Source organism: Fusarium venenatum (assembly GCF_020744135.1).
Source record: "Fusarium venenatum strain MPI-CAGE-CH-0201 chromosome Unknown EDB82scaffold_3, whole genome shotgun sequence".
Classification (NCBI taxonomy): Eukaryota; Fungi; Ascomycota; class Sordariomycetes; order Hypocreales; family Nectriaceae; genus Fusarium; species Fusarium venenatum.
This window is the reverse complement of record NW_027072131.1, coordinates 7,966,348-7,988,107: the sequence shown is the minus strand read 5'-3', so window position 1 is coordinate 7,988,107 and position 21,760 is coordinate 7,966,348. Positions and strand designations below refer to the sequence as shown.

The 21,760-nt window shown below is 47.6% G+C and overlaps 8 protein-coding genes across 8 annotated transcripts; 5 read left to right on the top strand and 3 right to left on the bottom strand.

Annotated features, from left to right (window-relative positions):
* Positions 1–1,713: 1,713 nt before the first annotated feature.
* On the top strand, positions 1,714–2,426 carry EDB82DRAFT_479057 (uncharacterized protein; the record flags this gene model as incomplete). Its single annotated transcript, XM_065608117.1, has 3 exons — positions 1,714–1,775; positions 1,822–2,004; positions 2,102–2,426. The coding sequence occupies 3 exons, from the start codon at positions 1,714–1,716 to the stop codon at positions 2,424–2,426; spliced, it is 570 nt and encodes a 189-aa protein (XP_065464339.1).
* Positions 2,427–3,298: 872 nt separating this feature from the next.
* On the top strand, positions 3,299–6,897 carry EDB82DRAFT_432183 (UV-endonuclease UvdE-domain-containing protein; the record flags this gene model as incomplete). The annotated part of the gene is made up of 6 exons (XM_065607713.1): positions 3,299–3,820; positions 3,866–5,002; positions 5,416–5,500; positions 5,544–6,130; positions 6,174–6,404; positions 6,448–6,897. The coding sequence occupies 6 exons, from the start codon at positions 3,299–3,301 to the stop codon at positions 6,895–6,897; spliced, it is 3,012 nt and encodes a 1,003-aa protein (XP_065464338.1).
* A 1,303-nt stretch (positions 6,898–8,200) lies between these two features.
* On the top strand, positions 8,201–9,331 carry EDB82DRAFT_282369 (uncharacterized protein). The gene is made up of 3 exons (XM_065607386.1): positions 8,201–8,308; positions 8,352–9,102; positions 9,148–9,331. The coding sequence occupies exons 1-3, from the start codon at positions 8,297–8,299 to the stop codon at positions 9,273–9,275; spliced, it is 891 nt and encodes a 296-aa protein (XP_065464337.1). The 5' UTR covers positions 8,201–8,296; the 3' UTR covers positions 9,276–9,331.
* Positions 9,332–9,477: 146 nt separating this feature from the next.
* EDB82DRAFT_479053 (Mu homology domain-containing protein) lies at positions 9,478–10,964 on the bottom strand (the record flags this gene model as incomplete). The annotated part of the gene is made up of 4 exons (XM_025729285.1): positions 9,478–9,558; positions 9,603–10,700; positions 10,743–10,871; positions 10,926–10,964. 4 exons carry the CDS (start codon positions 10,962–10,964, stop codon positions 9,478–9,480), a joined length of 1,347 nt encoding a protein of 448 aa, XP_025583568.1.
* A 2,204-nt stretch (positions 10,965–13,168) lies between these two features.
* On the top strand, positions 13,169–14,938 carry EDB82DRAFT_547662 (transcription factor Opi1-domain-containing protein; the record flags this gene model as incomplete). The annotated part of the gene is made up of 2 exons (XM_025729286.1): positions 13,169–13,658; positions 13,704–14,938. The coding sequence occupies 2 exons, from the start codon at positions 13,169–13,171 to the stop codon at positions 14,936–14,938; spliced, it is 1,725 nt and encodes a 574-aa protein (XP_025583569.1).
* Positions 14,939–17,057: 2,119 nt separating this feature from the next.
* On the top strand, positions 17,058–18,140 carry EDB82DRAFT_466402 (chaperonin 10-like protein; the record flags this gene model as incomplete). The annotated part of the gene is made up of 1 exon (XM_025729287.1): positions 17,058–18,140. The coding sequence occupies one exon, from the start codon at positions 17,058–17,060 to the stop codon at positions 18,138–18,140; it is 1,083 nt and encodes a 360-aa protein (XP_025583570.1).
* Positions 18,141–18,270: 130 nt separating this feature from the next.
* Positions 18,271–19,123, bottom strand: EDB82DRAFT_510660 (class I glutamine amidotransferase-like protein). Its single transcript, XM_025729289.2, has 2 exons — positions 18,970–19,123; positions 18,271–18,918 (listed from the first exon to the last, which is right to left on the bottom strand). Exons 1-2 carry the CDS (start codon positions 19,042–19,044, stop codon positions 18,313–18,315), a joined length of 681 nt encoding a protein of 226 aa, XP_025583571.1. The 5' UTR covers positions 19,045–19,123; the 3' UTR covers positions 18,271–18,312.
* A 752-nt stretch (positions 19,124–19,875) lies between these two features.
* EDB82DRAFT_450583 (SRP54-type protein) lies at positions 19,876–21,725 on the bottom strand. The gene is made up of 2 exons (XM_025729290.2): positions 21,516–21,725; positions 19,876–21,460 (listed from the first exon to the last, which is right to left on the bottom strand). Exons 1-2 carry the CDS (start codon positions 21,591–21,593, stop codon positions 19,937–19,939), a joined length of 1,602 nt encoding a protein of 533 aa, XP_025583572.2. The 5' UTR covers positions 21,594–21,725; the 3' UTR covers positions 19,876–19,936.
* Between the last annotated feature and the right edge of the window lie 35 nt (positions 21,726–21,760).

The following is a 21,760-nucleotide window of genomic DNA, read 5'->3' as shown; positions in this document are numbered from 1 at the left end:
CAACTTCAAAGTTACGATTTGGCCAATGACAGCTTACGTTTATTGCCAAGACATATCCCTGTAGAACATGCCTGTATGTCCCGCCATGTCCGCCAGTGATCCCGCTATCAATACACTTAGTGCTATCCGTACAAATTCTTGCGATACCTAATTTTAATGTCAATTTTTGCTTCAGCCTCCATTGTTCGTGGTTTAATCAGGCACGTGGACACCTCGATTAAACCATCAGGTCTTGGCAGTAAAATCTTTCTCACAGTTGGTGAGTGGCGAGAAATATCATGGAATGATGCTATAACACACGGATTTTGTTCAACGCACCTACGCCTCTCCAACTACTGACTGCCATGCCATGCTTCTAAAGAATGATTCAGCAACCATCTTCTCGTACCGTCTGTTACTATCAGAAGAATTGGTCGCTTGAAGTATAAGAGATAAAGTTGTAGGTCAGTTTGTTATTCTCAGACTTCTTAGACTATCAATTTTTGTACCAAAAGCTTGGAGGCCAACTTTTCTGTTACTGTAAACATGTTATTGCCGTTGAACATCCGTTATCTCAACTCTCCACGCCTCCCCGCCCCGCCCCTCCATGCTCCTCTGTCTAGAATCTAAGGTAAATATGGCCAGAAAGTGGTGTTGAGTTCTGAATGTCAAAGTGAAGTAATTCAACCAAGGACGGGTAAACGGCGGGAGTAACTATGACTCAAATGGTATAAAGACAAACGTTTCTTACAGAGTCAGTCAATACATTGACTTTGAGAGAGCAACGTCTCTTAAGAGGGTAAAGCGGCGTAAAAGACGACCGCTAGTAGGATGAACTGTTATTCTTTCAATGGTTCAGACTGCGACACCGTCAAATTGCGGGGAGTTCCTAAAGCTTGCACTACTAAGCGGTCCTTGAAATAGGGTCGTGGCCGGGGTAATGACCTAGGGTACAGTAAAAACGTGCAAGATGTAACAATGGATAATCCGCAGCCAAGCTCTAAGTCTGCCTTGAAGAGTCAGATATGGGTGTAGTTCAACGACTAAATAAATAGTGGTGGGTTCCGGTAGAAACGCGGTTTGCGTACTCTGCCCGGGCTTAAGATATAATCTGGCCTTCTGTGAAAGCAGGAGGGTTATTGCTCTTAAGGTAGCCAAATGCTAAGTCATCTAATTAGTGACGCGCATGAATGGATCAGCAAGTTTCCCACTCTCCCTATCTACTATCTAGCGAAACCACAGCCCGATCATTGGGCCGCGCTTGCACCTACAGAACCGAAATAAAAATCTTTAGGCTCTGAACCTCCTTCGTTAAAACAACAACCTTCAATACCATCATGCAGCCAAGAATGCCAAGTCGACTCGTGCCATCTCATCATCTTCAGCAAAGCTTGGTGATTGCTCTCAGGTCCCGAACAAGAGGTCATTCGCAGCCTTGGTGTCTGATTTAACCAAGATGGGTACAGCCCGCCATGTCACCAAGAAACTGCCACCAAGAAACCTTACTCAAACAAACAACACAACGTCTGCCAAAGCTCAACTTTACCGTTTCATTTTGTCCAACATTGCGACACTGTCAGATCGCTCTCCAGTTTGTGTTTTCAAGAACAACGTGCCGCATCATATAATTCTTGTCAGCGTTCTCTGCACCGACAGAGCTGAATTATTTTCAACGCTGCCACCAAACCCCCGCATTTCGACGTGGTAACGCCATACTACGTACCGATCATTATCATGGAGCCGGTGGGCATCATACTTCTCGTCCTCTTTCTCGTCATCATAGTCATGGGTCCTATGTATGTCTACTCAATCCCTGAAGGACATTTGCTAAACCTGAACCAGAGCTTGCGTCAGAATGAATGCAAGACGGAATGCAGCAGAAAAGGTTCACAATCCCCAACCCCATCAGATGGATACTGCACGTCGCAAGCTCAGTACCGTGACCACTTCCACAATTCTGCCCCTAGCGAATGTTCCGGCCACCGATATTGAAGCTTCGACTCCGCCGACCGAGTTCGGTGAATGGTAAGCGAAATCCACTCTTGAAGATGAATCCCGGCCTCCACTCTCACTTCTAGACCGGGCCGCTCTTCGGGGTCGACAGATAATGACTTTGCTACAGTCCTATATGCATCGGCCCTTTGGTTCCGGAGCCAACGTATACTGTTACTCAAGACCCACGTCCGGTGCTTGAACATGTTTCAACGGTGACGTCTCACAAGACAACGAGTCAAGCGAAAAGCCAAGAGACAGTCGGACAGACCGAAGAGGTCACCGATACAAACGACGACGTTCTGACGATAAATGCATGCGGGCATTCGTTTCACTCGAAATGTCTCTCGTCATGGTTTTTGATCGATCGATATGACTGTCCCGTGTGCAGGGTACCATACTATAAAGGAATTCCTCGACACCAGCAAGCATTGAATGTATCACCTTTCTGGTAAATACCCGCTTTAGTTGGATCGCTAATCACAATCCGCCACAATCCATGACCAAATACAGAGCGGTTGAGAATATGCATGATTGCTGCAGCCACATTATGAATGTTTAATTCATCTCGATGCCAAACATCAAAGTCACAGCCATTTTATTTCCAGGACCCTTCGTTCGGCAGGGTCCGAGGCATTTTATTGGCTAAACTTGACTCTTTCCGGAGCTTTCTCAGCGACCCTTCTGCAGGTTTGTACTCTGGATTGGTGAAAGGCGTCACAGCGGAGCAGAAACTGGGGTACGTACTTCGGGCGCGATGACAGATCGGCGATCGATGTCCCGCCCACTAATGTCGAGATGACTTCATACCAACAGTCAAGGGCTTGGATCGAGGAATCCGACCAACGATCGTCTTGTTTTCCAGAAGAGCTCCACGAAAAAGCCAATGCGAATTACCAGGTGATGCAGGGGGCATCACTTGTTCCGTTGCGCTACCATACATTCCCGGAAATAATGACAGCGATAGCCCTACTTATTCGCCCTACAACATCACATCCTACCCAGACCATGCATGACGCGCCATGCGTCATTGGCCATTGGCCCTTCGGGCCATTCTCTCCGACTAGAAACCCTTAACTTATGGGATGCGACGTTGGTTACGGAGCAAATCCTCAGGTAGTACTTGATCAGTCGACTTACTGCAATCTTGCGGCTCAAACAGTTACTCGCTTCTTCTTATTGCTGGATATACATGCCATCCCGCCTCCCAGTTCCTCCTGCAAGACTTCTTGCCCTCCTGCCACATCCTTCATATCGCAGAGCTGCATCGACAATGACACCGAAGCGAAAAAGAACTGGCGCCCATCCACCACCCCCGATACCCGAAATGCCTGATGCGAATCCCAGGCGGAGCAGTCGAAGAATAAAGGAAGCTACCGATGAACGAAAGCCAAAGATTGATGTCACAAAGATGGCCTCTGATCCGCTGAAATTGAACAACCCTAAGAAATCAATGGCCGTATGGGACACAGGAGAAGGTGTTGAGGAAGCCATACGAGAATTAAGTGAGATGGAGCACAAGTTACAGGATGCTGTTCGAACACAACGACTAGCAGTTGAATCGTCGGATCTTCATGTGAAGAAAGAACTCGCCCAGGAGCCCAGCGTCCGACCAAAAGTGTACGAGCCGACAAACGATACAGTCGCTGCTCGTGGGAACCTCAACGGAAAGTCAAAGGTTGTTGACACAGGGCCGCTGGATGAGCAAGACGCCAAAGTGGCTGCCGGCGATGTGGACGAAGCCAAAGAAGAAGCCAAAGAAGAAGACAGTGTTGGTAGAGGTGCCGATCGACCCCCTCCAGTGAACAGCGAAACGCTTCCCTTGCCATGGAAAGGGCGGCTAGGATATGTGAGTACAAGATGGTAAACCCTTATACATCGCTGACCCATATAGGCTTGTTTAAATACATATCTACGCAACGCGACACCTCCTGTATTTTCTTCCAGAACCTGTCGCATAGCCTCGATTCTTGAGCACCGGCATCCTTTAGCGAATCCAGACGAACCTGAACATGCGACCAAGAACCGCCCAGATAAATCTCAGCCTGCAGACAATGAGCGAGGTCTCAAGTACGTGCAGGAGTTAGGGTTAGCGAATGCCCGAGACATTGTCAAGATGATTCGATGGAACGTCAAATACGGCATCAAATTCATGCGACTCAGCAGCGAGATGTTTCCATTTGCCAGTCACAAGGAATACGGTTATAAATTGGCCCCGTTTGCATCTGAGGTGTTGGCAGAAGCTGGGAAGGTGGCAGGAGAGCTGAACCACCGCCTGACGACCCATCCAGGACAGTTTACACAGATTGGCAGTCCGCGTAAAGAGGTTGTCACTGCCGCTATTCGCGATTTGGAATATCACGACGAAATGCTCTCCCTTCTCAAACTACCCGAGCAACTCAACCGCGATGCAGTCATGATCCTTCACATGGGAGGCACCTACGGTGACAAGGCCGCCACTCTTGACCGATTCCGAGAGAACTATGCAAAACTTTCAGACAGTATCAAGCGACGTTTGGTGCTGGAGAATGACGACGTTGCTTGGAGTGTCCATGACTTGTTGCCTATTTGCGAAGAGCTCAACATTCCCCTCGTACTCGACTTTCACCACCACAACATCATCTTTGACTCTTCCATTAGAGAAGGCTCCAAAGACATCATAGATTTGTATGATCGCATCCGCGCCACCTGGACCAAGAAAGGAATTACTCAGAAAATGCATTACAGTGAGCAAACGTCTCCTGCTGTCACTCCACGAGATCGTCGCAAGCATTCCGCTCGAGTCAAAACTCTTCCCCCTTGCGCACCCGACATGGACCTCATGATTGAAGCCAAGGATAAGGAACAAGCTGTTTTTGAATTGATGCGCACTTTCAAGTTACCTGGATGGGACACCTTCAATGACATTGTACCTCACGAACGTCCAGATGAGTCACGAAAGGCGATCAAGAAGAAACCCAAAAAAGGAAAGAAAAAGACAGAACAAGTCAACGGTGACGCCGAGGATGATATTGAGGTGCCAGAAAGAATTGTAAGCGCAGAGGATTTTGGTATGGGAGGTCCCCAAGATAGGGTTTATTGGCCAGAGGGTATGGAAGAATGGTTACGACCCAAGAAGAGAGAGATAAAGAAAGCAAAGGAAGGAAAAGATGGAAGTCCCAAGATGAAAGAGGACGGCGATGAGCATTAAGAACAAGATGTCGATTTTGGCGTTATGAGCGATTGGTCATTTAATCTAATTTAATGGAATTGCAAAGATATTTACTTATTTTACTGTGTTGTAATTGATGGATCGAGTGAAAAATGGTGGCTACGTTGTACAGGGTAGTGCCTTGACAAAAAAAAAGTTTTATCATCAACCTCCTCGACAATTCTTTCATCATTCAACAATATTACAAAATGAATTCCACAATCTTTGAAGGTGCAAGCGAAAAGTTCCTGCAGTGGTTCAATTCCCTGCCTGGTTCAACATTTTCTGATGACATCAAAATTGTCGACCTGCGTGATCGCAACGCTGGTCGCGGAATAAGTAAGTCTTTCACTCGGCCGCTGTATCAAGCTTACAAAAGTAGTTGCTCTCAAGGACATACCCGCTGGAACAACTTTGTTTACTATCCCCAGAAATGGAATTATCAACACAGAGACGTCGGAACTTTCTAAGAAAATCCCAGATGTGTTCGACCTTGACAAACCTGACGAGGATGATGTTCCTGGGTTGGACTCTTGGAGCTCTCTGATTCTCATCATGATTTACGAATATCTCCAAGGAGACAACTCACAATGGAAGCCTTACTTTGACGTGCTTCCTTCATCTTTCGACACACCCATGTTTTGGTCGGAGAGTGAGCTTGATCAATTACAAGCCAGTCACATGCGACACAAGATTGGCAAGGCGGATGCGGAGAATATGTTCAAAAAGACTCTTGTTCCCATCATTCGAAGCAACCCAACCATCTTCAATGCCGAGAGCAAAAGCGATGAAGAGCTTGTTGAGATTGCTCACCGAATGGGCAGCACCATCATGTCGTATGCGTTTGACCTTGAAAGTGACGAGGAGGAAGAGGAGGAGACTGAGGAATGGGTTGAGGATCGTGATGGAAAGTCGATGATGGGCATGGTACCTATGGCGGATATTCTGAACGCTGATGCTGAGTTTAATGTGAGTAAATCTTGTGGGTTATCGACAAAACTAACAGATCTAGGCGCACGTCAACCATGAGGAAGAGAGTCTTACTGTTACCAGCTTGAGACCTATCAAGGCGGGAGAAGAAATCCTCAACTACTATGGACCTCATCCCAACTCGGAGCTGTTGAGAAGATATGGATACGTCACCGAAAAGCATTCTCGTTATGACGTGGTCGAGATCCCTTGGGACGTCGTCGAGTCGGTCTTGACCAATTTTGGCATTTCAAGCCAAATCTTGGAGCAAATTGTAAGTCTTACCCACATAAAATTGACCCATCTAACTTGTGTAGCGTGGTGTGTTTGAAGAGGAAGAAGAATTTGAGGATACATTTGTCTTGGAACGCGAAACAGGCGAGGTCAACTCGGATGGTACCTTTGCTGAACCTGCCAAATTCGAAGGCATGCCCGAAGACCTCCAAGAACAACTCAAGTCATTCCTCAAGGGTATCAAGAAAGCACAGCCAGATGCTATAGCCGACAAGAGAAAAAGGGACGAGATTCACCAAGCTGTACTGGTCAAGACGCTGGAGGCCCTCGCAGCGAGATACCCAACAAGCATTTCAGAGGATCAGATTCTACTGAACAGCCAGAACCTTGACCAACGAGCTCGCATGGCCACTGTAGTCAGACTTGGGGAGAAGAAGCTGCTTCAAGAAGCCATCGCCACGTTCTCTGAGGATGTCGAGATGACAATGGATGATGAGTCTGGCCCAGCAAAGCGTACAAAGCGATCAGGCTGATTGCACGCGGGGTTATTATGTGACAGATCGTGTTTTCTCTCTTCTCATGCAAGAGGTGCAGAAGGCATTGAGTTGCGAGCCATCCGCCGAGGCAAGTGAGGCCCTAATTACAATTACAATCGACCATTTATATATAAATGATACATGCCTGAAGAAATTACTTTTTAGACTTACTCCCAAACACATCCGACCGTGAGAAGTTGGACTTGTTAATCCTTGCTAACATACCCGCAATCTCTAAGGTGCTGTTATTACTTACATGCATGACTAGGACTAGGGACACCGAACAATTCTCGGATTTACGTGAAATCTAATTGAGTTGTCTTGTTGACAGCTACTTCAACCATCAATACTCACTCGCGTGCCATTATCTCATTGTGGGACAATGTGTTGGCTGTTGGAGAACCTGAAACTTGAGCTCCCAGGTGCCACAAGCTTGCTACGTTTACTTTGATCGACGATGTCGGTTACATTGAGAGCATCTTACCAACAACCCGCCACCCTCAACGCCTAAGCGAGCTCATAAACAACAACATCATAGCTGCACCGACATCACCACCATCAGCGCTTTCCAGAGTCACATGTTTCCACCTTCTTACCACGAGACACACCAAACTACATCTTGACGGAAACGCCGAAGCCCTTGTGTTCTGGCCTCATATGCAGACCTCAGGGTATCAGAAAAATTGACCACTTGAAGCATAAGAGACGAAATTATTAGGCCACTTTATGCTCCTTAGACCAGAGTTCTTAGGCTACTTATTTTTGTACCCTAAGGCTTGGGAGGTCGACTTTTCTGTTACCCACTAGGCAGATAGAACGCTGCCAAGTCGCAATAACGGCATGGCCAGACCAACAGATCAACATTCAACTTAAGCATGTCTCCATTGGCGGGTAAAGTCAAACTCGGCGACCTGCTATACGGTCGCCAGACGGGTCGCAAAAAACAGGACTTGAAGCGGACCAGACGAAAGTATTAGCACGATCTTAGGCTACATACTCAGGTCCAACATTATCAATCAGTACCGGTTCTATGCGACCCACCGGGATAGGTGTTGATGAGAGGGGGCCGGGCCGCAAGTGTGTGCACACATGGACTGGGGTATTCCTTGCATATAACAACAAGTGCCACCAATCTTTGAGCAGTATAGCCTCGCCAATGGTGCTGAGCGGAAGACTATGTCCGGCAGGCTATAGCTGGAGCTGACAGCCGATTTTATGTCGTCATACCAGACCATACAAGGGTGTGCAGTCTGTCTAAAGGTCTCTCCACATCGATATATCATTATTGAGGGTGTAGTATTGACCGAGACATGAATGCGGCTCTGCGACTCGTCGGGCCATAAAGATGGCAGTTGCTCGAGTGTTATGAAGTGGGCAAACGCTTCAACAATCAGCCATGTCTAAATCGGTACGTGAGCTTTGTTGTGAGTTTTCCTACTAACTAATCTCAGAGTAAACCAACGAAACACTCCTCAGCACGAAAGGGGAGCTCCTCCAGTCAACCTGTTGTTCCGGGTTTTCTGTTTATCACGAACCAACTCATCATCAACAACCCAGATCGGGATTTGTATATGCACCATATCCCACCTCCTTCGCCAAATCAATATGGAGGTGAAGTCCCGAGCAAAGTTATGCGCTACCGTAATGGGGATGTCGCAGAAGCCCCAGACTTTTACTGGCATCGAGACCCAAACTCTGCACCACACGGGCAACTGTTGCGATTTGATGGTCAAGGAGGTTACGTCTTGGATCATACACATATGATTTACACAGCCGAGGAATACAAAACGTTTGGAGTGGCTGCTTGCAACCCATTGCTTCCTGTAATGGTGGTAGAGCATGATCCTCTCGTTTCTACTGGGCACTGGGATCTTTTGCGTATATTCCATCCGATATGTCGTCCTGGTATGTCTCAAGTTGCTACTATCAATAGTCCTATGGGCATTGGAGGTGGCCCTGTACTTTACGTTGCAGGCAGTGGTCCCAGCTGGATGCCTGGCTTAGTACCCAGGACATACAGATCCCCGCGGTCCAGTGTACCACGCTCAGCAGGTCTTGGAGGAGAACTGCCCATCATTCTAGGACTCATGGCGTTGAATGCAACACGTGATCCAAGCAATACTTCTGTACATAGTGTGTTTTTGGGCCACAATCGGATATGGAGGCATGGGCAATGGGTGAGCACTGATGCGCCTCGTGGACGTAAGTACTCGGTATTCGACTCCCAACAGTTGCTAATCATGACAGATCCCTCAACGGCTTCAGATGATCCCACAGGTTTCATCGTCAAGGTGTTTCTTGACCCGGATGACCAATATTCAACACCAGAGCGACTCCTCAATTTAGAGTGGCAGAGCGCTATTGTTCGAGAGTGAGACACTCCAGATATGGTCAACATGGATGCATAGATTGATCTTTAGTCTATTATTCGTTCCTTGATGTATGAAGCCCTTCCTGCTCTGCAGCTCTGCCCCATATCCATCTCATCAGCTGGCCAAACATTGTATGCTTGACTGGATTGAGCACTGTGAATCATCCACGGCTCGATTATGGTTATGTAAGTATTGTTGTCTGACCTCAGACTGCATCAGGAAGTCGTACGGCGATATCTCCAGACTGAGTGATGTATCGCACCCATGGGAGTGAAGGGTATTGCAACTATATTTGTTAGCTTGATCATCAAGAATACGCAGGGTTCGTACCTTTGGCTCGGTAATCTTCAGATACCGAACCTGAATACCACTTGTAGTAAAGTAAGGGATTTCAAACTTGACCTGGATAGGTCGCTTAGCACCCTTGCCTACTCCTCCAACACCTCCCATGCTACCACCAAAACCACCCATCATACCACCACCTTGTTCATCATCACCCCTCACGCTTGGCAGGCCCAGCTCAGCGCGCATGAGGAACTCTTTGCCACCACCAAATTGCTTAATCTTCCAGACAATGGCGCTTTGCTCGGGTGCGTAGTGAACGGATCCAATGTTTGTGCGGAAACGAGGGCTATCAGCATCGTCGGGAACAGGAACCACGATTTCGACGTTGTTGGCGGTACTGCGACGCTTGAACTGAGCACGGGCCTTCAGCATGTATTCGATACGGGATCCTGAATGAGACTCGACGACACACTCTACCCAAATCAATGGCTTGACTTGAGTGTTGAGACGGTAGGACATGAGCTCGAATTCGCCATCAGGGGGGATGAAGGAGATGGTGCGGTCGTTTTCGAAACGTGATAGTCGTACACATTGGTGAAATTTGACATCCTCCATCTCAATAGACTTGCCTCGGGTAGCTCGACCTGTCGTCTCAAACATGACCTTATCATTAAGGCCCAGGCGCAACTCGGGCATACCACTGAGGTAGCACTTCATCTTAATAGCGCCGAGAATCTCAGAACGGAGGACATTGCCGTTTGCGGAGACCAGTAGGTTAAGGGACTCGACGACATCAAGAAAGACCTCGTTCTTGCGGTAGCGAATACCCTCGGATCGCCACGAAACGGCGTTTGTGACAGCAATGGGTGGTCGGGCCTGGATCTCGAGCTTGTGGGATTCCTGGGTAATGTACTCTTGGAGGATCTTGGATTCTGTTGTTTGAGGGTAACCAAAGTCCATCATCTCGTCGAGAAGTTCGTAGATGATGACAAAGTTGTCGCGAATGGACTCTTCTTCTAACGCCTTGAAGTATTCGGTAAAGACCTCGACGACTTTGTGGAGGAACAATAGGATTTCGGCGGCATTGGTATTTCGTTTCGTAAGGGCGAGAAGGTAGAGGTTGTTGTGGCGGATATAGAGGTACTATTCTGTCAGCGGTGAAGGTACACTAGAGAAAAGACATACGTTGATGCCTTCATGGGAGAAGCATGGTGGGACAGCAGAGGAGTCTTCCTCAGCTTCTGAAAGGAGTACAGGGAACTTTTCGACGGCTGACATGGGAATATCACCACGATAGTTTCGAGCAAGAAGGGTCTACAAGCGTTAAAATAAGCGACAATGATCAATGGTAGACAGTGATTGACAAACCTTGCCCTTGAGGTCTAGGAAGAATAGTGCGGAAGCCATGATGCGGTCTTGGCGATGGTCAAGTTCGAGATACCAGGGGAAAGGAGGTCGTGGGTGTCGATAAGATGCGACGGTTCAAGTCTAAGACGCAAAGATCATGTGCAGCCAAGTTTTGAATGGCGAAAGGAGAGACTGAAGAGTAATTAGAGACTATAGAGAAGCGCAGTCAATCATGATGGTCCGTGGCGCAATAATTGAAAATGGGTTTTGGTTTAAGCTGTTTCGCTGGCATCTTTGAGTGCAGCCTGGTCATTCCAAATGCTGGTGACGACGCGGTAGAATATCGGATATTGGTGGGGTACTAAGCTAGAGCTAAAGCTTTCCAAGCTCTAGGTCACGTGGACAGTGGAGCCCCAGAAGGTTGATAAAATGATTTGTTTTTCGCCGTGCTTTTTTTATTTCTTCTTCTCTTCAACGCACCCTCTAGACAGTGCAGACCATTATCTAGCCTGCTACCGAGTGACATTCTGTCATTTCAGCCGCGGAGCCGTTGATGTGAGCTGCGATTTCGTGGTGCGGAGAGGGAAAACTTGGATCCATAAGAACTGCCCGTGTATATTTCTTACGTTGCTTGGGCGGTGTCAGAGGAGCCAAACATATCTTACAAACTGAAAATAAGTTTGCATCGTAAAGTGATTCGTAGGGATGAAACATTGCCGCCCGACGATCTCAGTCTTGTTCTGGAGTAGAATTGCTTCCAGGTGGGTGGCTTTGTCCAGGTGACACTCACTTTTGCCCATGAACTTTTGTTGGGGCGATGAACCGAGGATCTTGGCGACAGTGAAAGATCCTGGTTCTTGAAAGTGGCAATTCCTGCTCTTTTTGTGTGTTGCACATGCTTGATCTCGAAGCGCGCTCCAGAAACGCTCAAGCCCAAATAAACGACTCTGCGGGCCTGGGTAACGCATGTTTAAACCCATCATTTCATCCTGCAAGTTTAAACGCCTGAGGTTATTTTTGCACCTGCTTCATTTGTGCAGCAATAAAAAGCTGCCGTGCATTTCAGGGACTAGATCCTTGACCAGCATGGATAAACAGGGCTCCTCTTCCTGGTACTACATCACCTTACTATGAATGTATAAACTTCACATGCTGAGTCTCAACATCAGCCAACCACGAATCCACGGGATCAGATAGAGGTCCGACGGCAAAAGAGCCGAAAGCCGACTGGTCTGGATAAAGTAAAGTGGTGTTTTACTTTAAGAGGTAGAGAGGTACTGAAGATAAAAGCTAGTGGGTATACGGATATGTAACAGAGAATCAGCCCCCAAGTCTCAGAGTACAAGAATAAACAGTGAGAAAATAGAGCATAACTAATCTACTGATTTTGTCTAGCGGCTAATTTTATGATATCCTTCCAGCAAGCAATGAGCAAGCCATATCTGACGTTATCTTGGACGGTATCTTTCTATTGGATGGAAAAACAACCTTCAAACGCATCAGGAAAAAATACGACCCTTTGAGGCATGTGTTAGAGTTGATCTTGTTAGTGCATCTGGCCATGACTCGGGCGACCCGCTTAACAATATTGACCACCAAAGATCTGGTCTTGCATGTGATGTCGGTGCATCATCATTCCCCAGTTTTGACACGTGCTAGACCAGCCTTCAGGTACAGTTTCTGACCTCTTTACGTAGGTGCAATTCAATTAGAGTTGGCGACGTTTTTGATCTTGTGATGTTCAGGAACATTAACCAAACAACCGAGCTTCCCCAACAATTTTTGTCTATTGCGTTGTCCAATTTCATGTCTATATCTTGTGACCCCGACAAGATTAAAGCCCTGTCTGACCCAATATAGCAGGCTTCTAGCGGGTTTCTTCCCCACCACGTCTATAACAAGTCACCTGAAGCCACTGTAACCGACCCGATTTTTAGTGGGTTTCCTAGGTCTTTCTCTGGCTCGCTTTGGCTCTCCTCAGCCGGTCCCTGCAGCGCAACGAGGAAGTCGCGAGCGCCTGACGTTCGTTTCCTTCCAGGTTTCGTTTCTCATTCCCCCCCACGATCGCTCATTCTCATTCCCATCTCACCCACCCCAACCCAACCTTTTCACTCCGCTTCAACACTAAATCGTCACCGTCATCGTTATTGTCTCTTTCTTTTGTTTCTTTCCCTGAGTTTGAATAATTGTTGTTTCTGCGGCCCTTGGCCGTTTACTTCACTCGATGCTTCTTTGACATATCCGTCTTATCACCGACCAGCGCCATGGAGCGTAATCACATGCTTCCGAGCGATGGTGAGACCGAGTCTCGCCATCCCCTCGGACCACCACCTGCTCGACCATCACCTTCTCTAATGGCATTATCCCCTCCGGCTTATTCAAATCTCGCGATACCCAACTCAAGGGAGTTCCCAGATGTCCCTACAGCGGACCCATCGACATTTTTACCACCTCTAGCTCGTGTTGGAGCCGACAACGATATAAAACTGCCCTCAATCAGCTCTCTCCGAAGTGAAATGGCCCTCGAGCCGCCGCGAGCATGGGGTCCTTTACCACCGATGCCCCCGAATCATGCGATACCCATGGGACTTCAATCTATCGATAGCCCCACTCGAATGGATCTTGATACGAGCAGCAACAGTGCTATTAGTGCTGCATCACCCGATCGACTTTTGGATGCGAGAGCTGGAAGCGTCAGTCTTGACGATCCCGATGTACGACTGGCAGCTGAAGCGCTTGGAGATTTGAGAGCAGGTGTGTTTATTTTATACCTCCATCGACTATTACTAACCGTTGTAGATTTTATATCATCGCCACCTCACACGAATTCGTCGCTTCCAATCAGCCCACCACCCCACGGACTTCAGAACGGATCGCAACCTCAACAACCGGAACCGCTTCTGTCTCTTCTGACGACAACTCATCCTTTACTGGCCAGCACCATCGAGGGTGCTACCTCTGCGTATGGGGGCGCCAAGAATTTTTCACCACGTTTTCGATCAGGCGCCGAATATGTTGAAGGATATTTGACACCAATCGCAAACACCGTTGGCTCTGTTGGTCGAGTCACTGGTGTTGAGGGTGGTGTTCGATGGTTTTTGGGTGCTGGACGACGACAAAATAGCTCAACATCTGATCTCGAAACTGGCAACAGCAAGAAACGTCGTAAGGTGGACAGCGAGGATGAGGCAGTCAGCAACAAACGATTTGAAAGTGAAGGGATGCAGCAGATGTCTGATGAGCTTGATGACGCCTTTTCGCCGTCTTCAAGGACACTTTCTCGTCGCATGTCAACCACAAGCACTGTTGATACTCTTCCTGCATACGATGAAATGCGATCCCCTGCATATACCGAGACAGATGGTCAAAATTCCCCTCGCCCAACTTCCCGACCCAATAGTGCATGGCAGTCACGTCTTATTATGTCAACTTCTGGCTTGAGTGTAGCCATGAGTGAGGAAAGTTTGCGAAGTCTCAAATATTGTCTCCAATGGCTTCGATGGGCCAATGACCACATTTCTCGCGTCATCATGGCATTGAAGACAACTCTGGAACAGTATGAAAAGGTTCAGCCACAAGAAGGATCCGAGAAACAAATTGGTCAAGGGTCTGAGACAGAATCTCGAACTGTACTTGCAGCTCGTATTTCGAGTCTTAAGAGTGACGTTCTCAAGACTCTTCGTGATGCTATCAACACTGTATCAAAATACGCAGGAGGCGCATTGCCTGAAAACGCAAGAGTTCTTGTGCGACGTCATCTCACCAGTTTGCCCCAACGATTCCGCATTGCTACCATGTCGGACAGAAATCCCAACGGTCAACAAGACAGTGACTCTGCTCTGACCGAAGGTGCACAAAAGGTCTTGGTTTTGGCCAAGGAGGGCTTGGACATGGTTGTCCAAGTCAGTGGTGTTGTTGACGGAACAATCGTTAGTGCTGAATCATGGCTTGACCGTATGGGTAAGCGACGGGCTCAAGACGAAAAGCCAATGTTGCCTCAAACAGAGTCCAGCGGCGATGTCAAGATGGGTTGATCGGAGTATATGAAGTCTAGTACAAACCGAAAACAAAAGGTAGTCCCTACCAACAAAAGGATGGACGGCTGAACAAATCTGGCGAGTTCCAATACCACGAGGAGCGTCGCATTTTTGCATTTCTTTGACGATATTGACGAGGAGCGTTGAGCTGGATCTATATAACCGAGTTGCCATATTTGCCGCTTCTATTCTTTCTTGTTCTTTTTTCTTTTGTTATTTTATTCACCTTTGCCTTTTGGATGGCGTAATGGTGGCTTCATAGCACAAATATGAGCTGGTTGCGAAGGCGTTCTTGACATTACTGATTACGGTCCTCGTTCAACCCACTGTCTATTACTTCGCAATGGCCGCAACAACACATGAATAACAACAAGTCACAACGAGTGTTGCATCTTGAACTCGTATTTGACGACGATCTTGAATACAAGTAACACGACTCGCGATCTGATTTGAACATTTAATCAGCGACCTTTTACGGCCTCGAGCGACTACTCGCCAGCAATGTATGGTACTAATATATCCGTGCCTTCATTAAACCGCCAATATCCCATTGATTTGATTGTATGCTGGGGTTGGCTATTCTTGTGCCATACCTAGCTCAAGCCTTCCAGTGATACATATCGGCATGTTTCTCAGCATTGCATACCGAAAAGCGAGCAGTTAGACTCAAACCAAGCACGAGTAATCCGATGGGGTTGTCCTCAAAGTATAATGACTTGAAAGCATGCAGCCTTGTCAGGAAAGTTGGGCTCATAAAGTAACCTTATTCTCACACAATACAAGAGCATGCTCTACAGCCCACTTCTTCTTCCTTCAACACAAACAAAGAAATACCGAAATACCAAGCCTCCATGTCAGTTAACTTGCCCAATTTATCATACGCCCATCCCTATTGCTAACTAATATTAGCCACAACAACACAATAGTCAGACGGCTGGGCCTACAAGGGCCTCACGACGACTATTGCTATAGGCACTACCTCAAAACAATTGACATTAAACTGGCCTTTGAAGCAGGCCAGGAATAACAACCGCCAAGATTGACAATGAGACAAGGGTTATTACAGACCAGTTCAAAATGGCAAGTAATGCTGGCCTCGTCACATGCAAAGACATCTTCTCGAATACAATCCCAATGGTGAGTCTCAGAGCCAGATCCAACTAACTATACAATTTAGAATCGAATTCATCTGACACGCACACACTAGACACCAACCTCGGTCTTTATGGCGAGCTCGCTATCGCAGTCAGGTAAATGCTTGTGCACCCAGCCGAGGTTGCCTTTGTTCAGTTGACCATTGACAAGTCTGACTGCATGACAAGCTCCATCGCTCTGACGTGGTGAACAGAATGTCCTTTAAGACCCTCCACAACAGCAACGACACTCTTGCGACTTATGTACGAGTTGTGGATCGTCAAAACACCCATAAGCAGGACCAGGATGACGATTTGTTAGTTTGCGATACCGACTACCCTAAAATTGGACGCGAGAGTGACATAAGAATTACGACTTTCAACAAACTTATGGAGAAGTCTGAGTTTCGTGATACTTGCATCTTTTGGAGCACGTGGTGTCTACGAGGCAGTTGTGGACGATTATCTGAGTCAAATGGGATTCCTATTACTACGTACCTGATTCATATACCCCGTCAACTTCATCTTCAATGTTTCGCCAATCGATTCCGGCATAACGGTCGTCTACGTCATCCGATCAGCATCGGCCTGTCGGGAGTCTCCACGCTAAATCTCTAGCCAGGTCAACAAACCCTGCTATCTCCATATCTAGCCAGCTTCCATTCTAAGCTTCGAGATCGTGATTGCAACTCTCTCTGAGGATTTAGTGACGACGGGATACCCAATTAAGCCTCAGAATGATGGGCGAAACCGTTGATGCGTTCGGTGTAATTATGATGCTTCCCGAGTGTCGGAGCATTTGAACCGCCGAGCGTCATAGACATTTGACTTGTCTTCACTTACAAGACGTCATTAACAAGAGGTCAAAGAGACGTTAACAAGAGGGAAGAAGTGGTATAAATACTGCTGGATGAAAGAACCTTGATAGACGATCTACATCACTATTCACTTTTATTCCGTCTAATTCATCCTACTTTGCCAAAATGGGTTACCCTGATACTTTCGAAGGCTTCTGCGTCGACAGCCCCAAATCATGGAACAAGTTCGAGAAGCAAACCCTTACACCCAAGACCTGGGGAGACCGCGATATTGACGTCGAGATCGAATGCTGCGGTGTCTGCGGTTCTGATGTTCACACCGTCACTGGCGGCTGGGGAGACTTTGAGGGTCCTCTCTGCGTTGGTCACGAAGTCGTTGGCAAGGCTGTCCGAGTCGGCGACAAGGTTAGCGAGATCAAGGTTGGCGACCGTGTTGGTGTTGGTGCTCAGGTTTCTTCTTGCCTCAAGTGCAAGCTCTGCAATAACAAGAACGAAAACTACTGCCCTGATATGGTCGACACTTATAACTGCAAATACCCCGATGGTAGTGTTGCTCATGGCGGTTTCGCTTCTCATATCCGTGCTCATGAGTACTTTACCTTTAAGATTCCTGATGCTCTCAAGAGTGAGGAGGTCGCTCCTCTTCTCTGCGCCGGTATCACCACTTACTCTCCTCTTGTGAGAGCCAACGTCGGTCCAGGCAAGGTCGTTGCCGTTCTTGGTATTGGAGGTCTCGGCCACATGGGCATCCAATGGGCCAAGGCTTTGGGTGCTGAGGTCTACGCCATGACACACTCCCCCTCCAAGGTCGACGACGCAAAGAAGTTAGGCGCAAAGGAGGTTATTGTCACCTCTGAAGAAGGATGGGCCGACAAGTACAAATTCACCTTTGACTTTATCCTCAACTGTGCCGATATGACACACCAATTCGACATGAACGCTTACATGGGTACACTCAACATTGGCGGCGAGTTCCACAACGTTGGTCTTCCCGACGAACCTCTTCCCCAGTTCACTGCTGGTACCTTTGCTGGCAATGCTGGTAAGATTACCGGCAGCCATCTCGGTAACAACCAGGAGATGAATGCTATGCTTAAGCTTGCTGCTGAGAAGAACATTGTTTCTTGGGTTGAGACAATTGACATTTCTGAGAAGGGATGTGCTGAGGCGGTTGAGCGTGTGAAGGAGAATAAGGTGCGCTACCGATTTACCTTGACTGGATTTGAAAAGGTGTTTAAGAGGGATTAATTATAATTTATAATAATACATGACTTGAATATTATTTACCTTGTTATCTGAGTGATGTTTGTTTGAACAGTGCATGTGTGATTCAATGCGAAGAGAATAATTGATCACAATTGCTTAAACTTATAGAAGGCAAGTGGCAGATTACTTATTATTATTCATGACTATTCATTATTTAAGCACCGATGGCCTTGAGAATGGCCTTGCCAACAGCGTGAGCAGAAGCAGGGTTCTGACCAGTAATGACCTGTCCATCAACAACCAACTTCTCAGCCCAGTCATCAGCCTTGACATACTTTCCACCAACACGCTTAATCTCATCCTCAAGAAGAACAGGCATAGAGCTAGTCAAGCCAACAGCTTCCTCCTCAGAGTTGCTGAAACCAGTAGCCTCACGTCCCTCAAGAAGAGGCTTTCCATCAATCTTGACCTGAGTAAAGACAATAGGTCCGTGGCACACGGAAGCAACAGGCTTGCCAGCCTTGTAAAACTCCTCGATAAGCTTGATGGAAGTCTCATCGTTGACGAGATCGAACATGGGGCCGTGACCACCGGGGTAGAAAATGGCGTCGTACTCGGAGGACTTGTCGAGGAATTCCTTGAGGGGGGCGGTTTGCTCCCAGACTTGCTTCTTCTCGTTGAGGAACTTTACTGATTCCTCATCGGCCTTGAACATCTCGACGGAGCCTTGGTCGAGGGGAGCTTCACCGCCTGCGGGAGAGGCAGTGACGATCTCGACGCCGGCGTTTACGAGGTCGTAGTAAGGGTGAGCGAGCTCAGGCTGTTGTTGTTGTTAGTATGAAGAATTGAATGTGATAGAGGTGAGACGTACCAAGTACCAGCCGGTAGGGTTGCCATTGTTCATCTTTGACTGGCTAGTCAGAACGACGAGAACCTTGGGAGCCATATTGATATATTTGGTTTGGGTATTTGGTAAGTAAGTGTGAGTGTTATTGAGATGAGAGAGTATATGAATAAAAAATCATGACGCAGTTCAAGACCTTTATATAAACTTCTCTTCCCCGCCTCCACTGAACCCTTGCAGCAAAGTCGGACCAATTCGAAACCGTTTATGCTTCACGCGTTCCAAACAATGACAAACTCTTCCGTTGAAACTTCTGACGTCAGACTAACGGGGGGTCTATCTGTCTATTCTCGGCACTTACGCCCGTGTAGTACCGGACTATTGTGTGGGGCTCGCCGGGGTTCAGTACCTCGGTGCTACCGATGAGCTGACGTTTGAGGACAGTTTTTTTTTTTTTTTACTATGAAGATCTTAAACAAGAATGAGAATCTTGTAGAAGATTGAAGGGTCCACATTGAATGCATTGATAAGCATGAATTAATAGCTTCTGGTGGATCCAGTCCTCAACTTAAAGCATCAAGCGGGACTATCTAACACGTGTAGATATGCATGCAAGCGGTAAGCGGACTTAAGGTGTCAGCTTGAATCATGTAAAGAAAGACTGACATAAATGTTTCTAGTGGATCCTCCTTAAAGCATGAAACGGGTATTTTAACTACAGAAAAGGGTTACAAACTAGCCACGATTGTATTGCAAAGGAGGAGGCAAAATAGTAGACTGGGTTTGACAGTTATAGGATTACAAGTATTGATACAAGTCGGGCAGAATGTTGAATAGGGAGTTGTTCGTGATCGTGATCACGATTAACATATAATCAACGGCTTCATAGGTAGGTAGTTCAGTTTCAGTTACAGCAAACAGTGACAAGTTCATTCATGTCTGTTCTAAGCCACGGCCACAACGCCAAACCATGCAACGCCAGAGACTGACACAATCATCTTTTTCCTCTACCACCACCTCCTGGCATACCAGGCATACCAGGCATACCACCACCACCGCCCATACCCATCTGTCGCATCATAGCTTGCATATCCATACCGGCAGGCATACCGGGCATACCACCACCACCTCCTCCTCCTCCTCCTCCGCCAAGCATCTTCATCAAGCTTCCCATATCAGGCATACCTCCAGCGCCGCCTGCACCTCCCATACTCTGTAGTCTCTTTTGCATGGCTGCTAATTGTTGGGCCTTGTTACCACCACCCATGGCTTGTTGTGCTCTCTGCATGTTCTTCATGTTACCACCCATCTTCTTGGCCATACCAGCCATCATTCGCTGCTGGGTAAGGAGATCTTCAACTTCTCGTACTGATGTTCCCGAACCACGGGCAATTCGTGTCATTCTAGTTGGTTGATCGATGAGAATCTTGCCGTCCGAGTCGAGTTCCTTGTCGGTCATGGAATCGCAAATGTAGATCATTCGCTTGAGTTTGGCACCACCCTCTTCATCGTCCATACCCTGCATCATGTTGCCCATACCAGGAATCATACCAGCCATCTTTGATAGAGGACCCATCTTCATAATATTGGAAAGCTGATCCCTCAAATCGCGGACTGTAAAGATACCCTCCTGGATATGCTTGATGGTGTCTTTTTGGTTGAGGTTAAGACTTTGAACGTGCTCCATCAATCCAGCCATGTCGCCCATGCCAAGCAACTTTTGCACGAATTGTTGAGGAGCGAACTTTTCGAAATCCAGCATATGTTCACCAGTACCGATAAAGACAATGGGAGTGTGTGTGGCTGCGACGGCGGAAATAGCACCACCTCCGTGGGCATGACCGTCTGTCTTGGTGATAATGATGGCACCGAAATCAGCAGCTTCCTTGAACGCCTTTGCTTGCGACTCGGCTTGTTGACCGATTGATGCGTCGAGAACCATGATTGTTTCGTCGGGCTTGATGGCTTCTTGAATGTCCACCATCTCTTGGAACAGAGCAGACTCTTGTCGGTGGCGACCTGATGTATCGACAATGATAACTTCGAATTTCTCCTTCCTGAATTGTTCGACACCAGCGCGGGCGACCTCGGCGGGATCGGTCTCGGTGAGGGAACCATAGTACGGAATCTTGGCCTTTGTAGCGTTCTGCTTCAACTGATCAAAAGCACCAGCTCGGAAGGTATCCGCACAGACCAAACAAGCCTTGAAACCTCTCGACTGGTAGTGTCGCGCGAGTTTTGTACAAGTCGTTGTCTTTCCGGCACCCTGAAGACCGACAAACATAATGACATTGCTCTTGCCCTTCTTTGGTCTAAACGGTTCGGCGTGGGGATCGACGAGTTTGACGAGTTCATCGAAGACGGCTTTTTGGATGAGGCGCTTCTTGTTAACGGCGGGGGGGAGTTCTTTAAAGTTGACTGTTGTTTTGATGGACTTTCGTAGTTGACCGACGAGTTTCACGTTGACGTCTGCTTCGAGTAGAGCGGCGCAAATCTCCTTGAGCATGCCATCGAAGGCCTGAACAGACAGCTAGTTAGCAAACAGGGTGGCGAATTGAGAGGGGAGGTCGTACCTTTTCATCGAGGTTTTGCTCTCGTGTGAGGTTTGTGACCGCCGCGTTAATGCGACGGCCGAGATCTTGAAGAACCATGGCGTTTAATTATTTGCGACTTGAATGTCGCGGGGTATCTGATGATGGAAGATGAGTGTGGCCACGATCAAGATGTGGAGGTGGGGTTCAGTCGGATAAAGTTTATCCGGCAAGACGCCGGTAGTAATTGCCTTGCAGGGTAATTACAGCCTGGAACATGTACATAT

Bases quoted from the DNA above. Each gene is read 5' to 3' on its own strand.
- EDB82DRAFT_282369 (XM_065607386.1), top strand. The intron at 9,103-9,147 runs GTAAGTACTCGG...TAATCATGACAG, and splicing joins CACTGATGCGCCTCGTGGAC to ATCCCTCAACGGCTTCAGAT.
- EDB82DRAFT_510660 (XM_025729289.2), bottom strand. From the start codon at position 19,044: ATGGCTCCCAAGGTTCTCGTCGTTCTGACTAGCCAGTCAAAGATGAAC. The intron at 18,919-18,969 runs GTACGTCTCACC...CAACAACAACAG, and splicing joins ACCCTACCGGCTGGTACTTG to CCTGAGCTCGCTCACCCTTA.
- EDB82DRAFT_450583 (XM_025729290.2), bottom strand. From the start codon at position 21,593: ATGGTTCTTCAAGATCTCGGCCGTCGCATTAACGCGGCGGTCACAAAC. The intron at 21,461-21,515 runs GTACGACCTCCC...CTGTCTGTTCAG, and splicing joins AGCAAAACCTCGATGAAAAG to GCCTTCGATGGCATGCTCAA.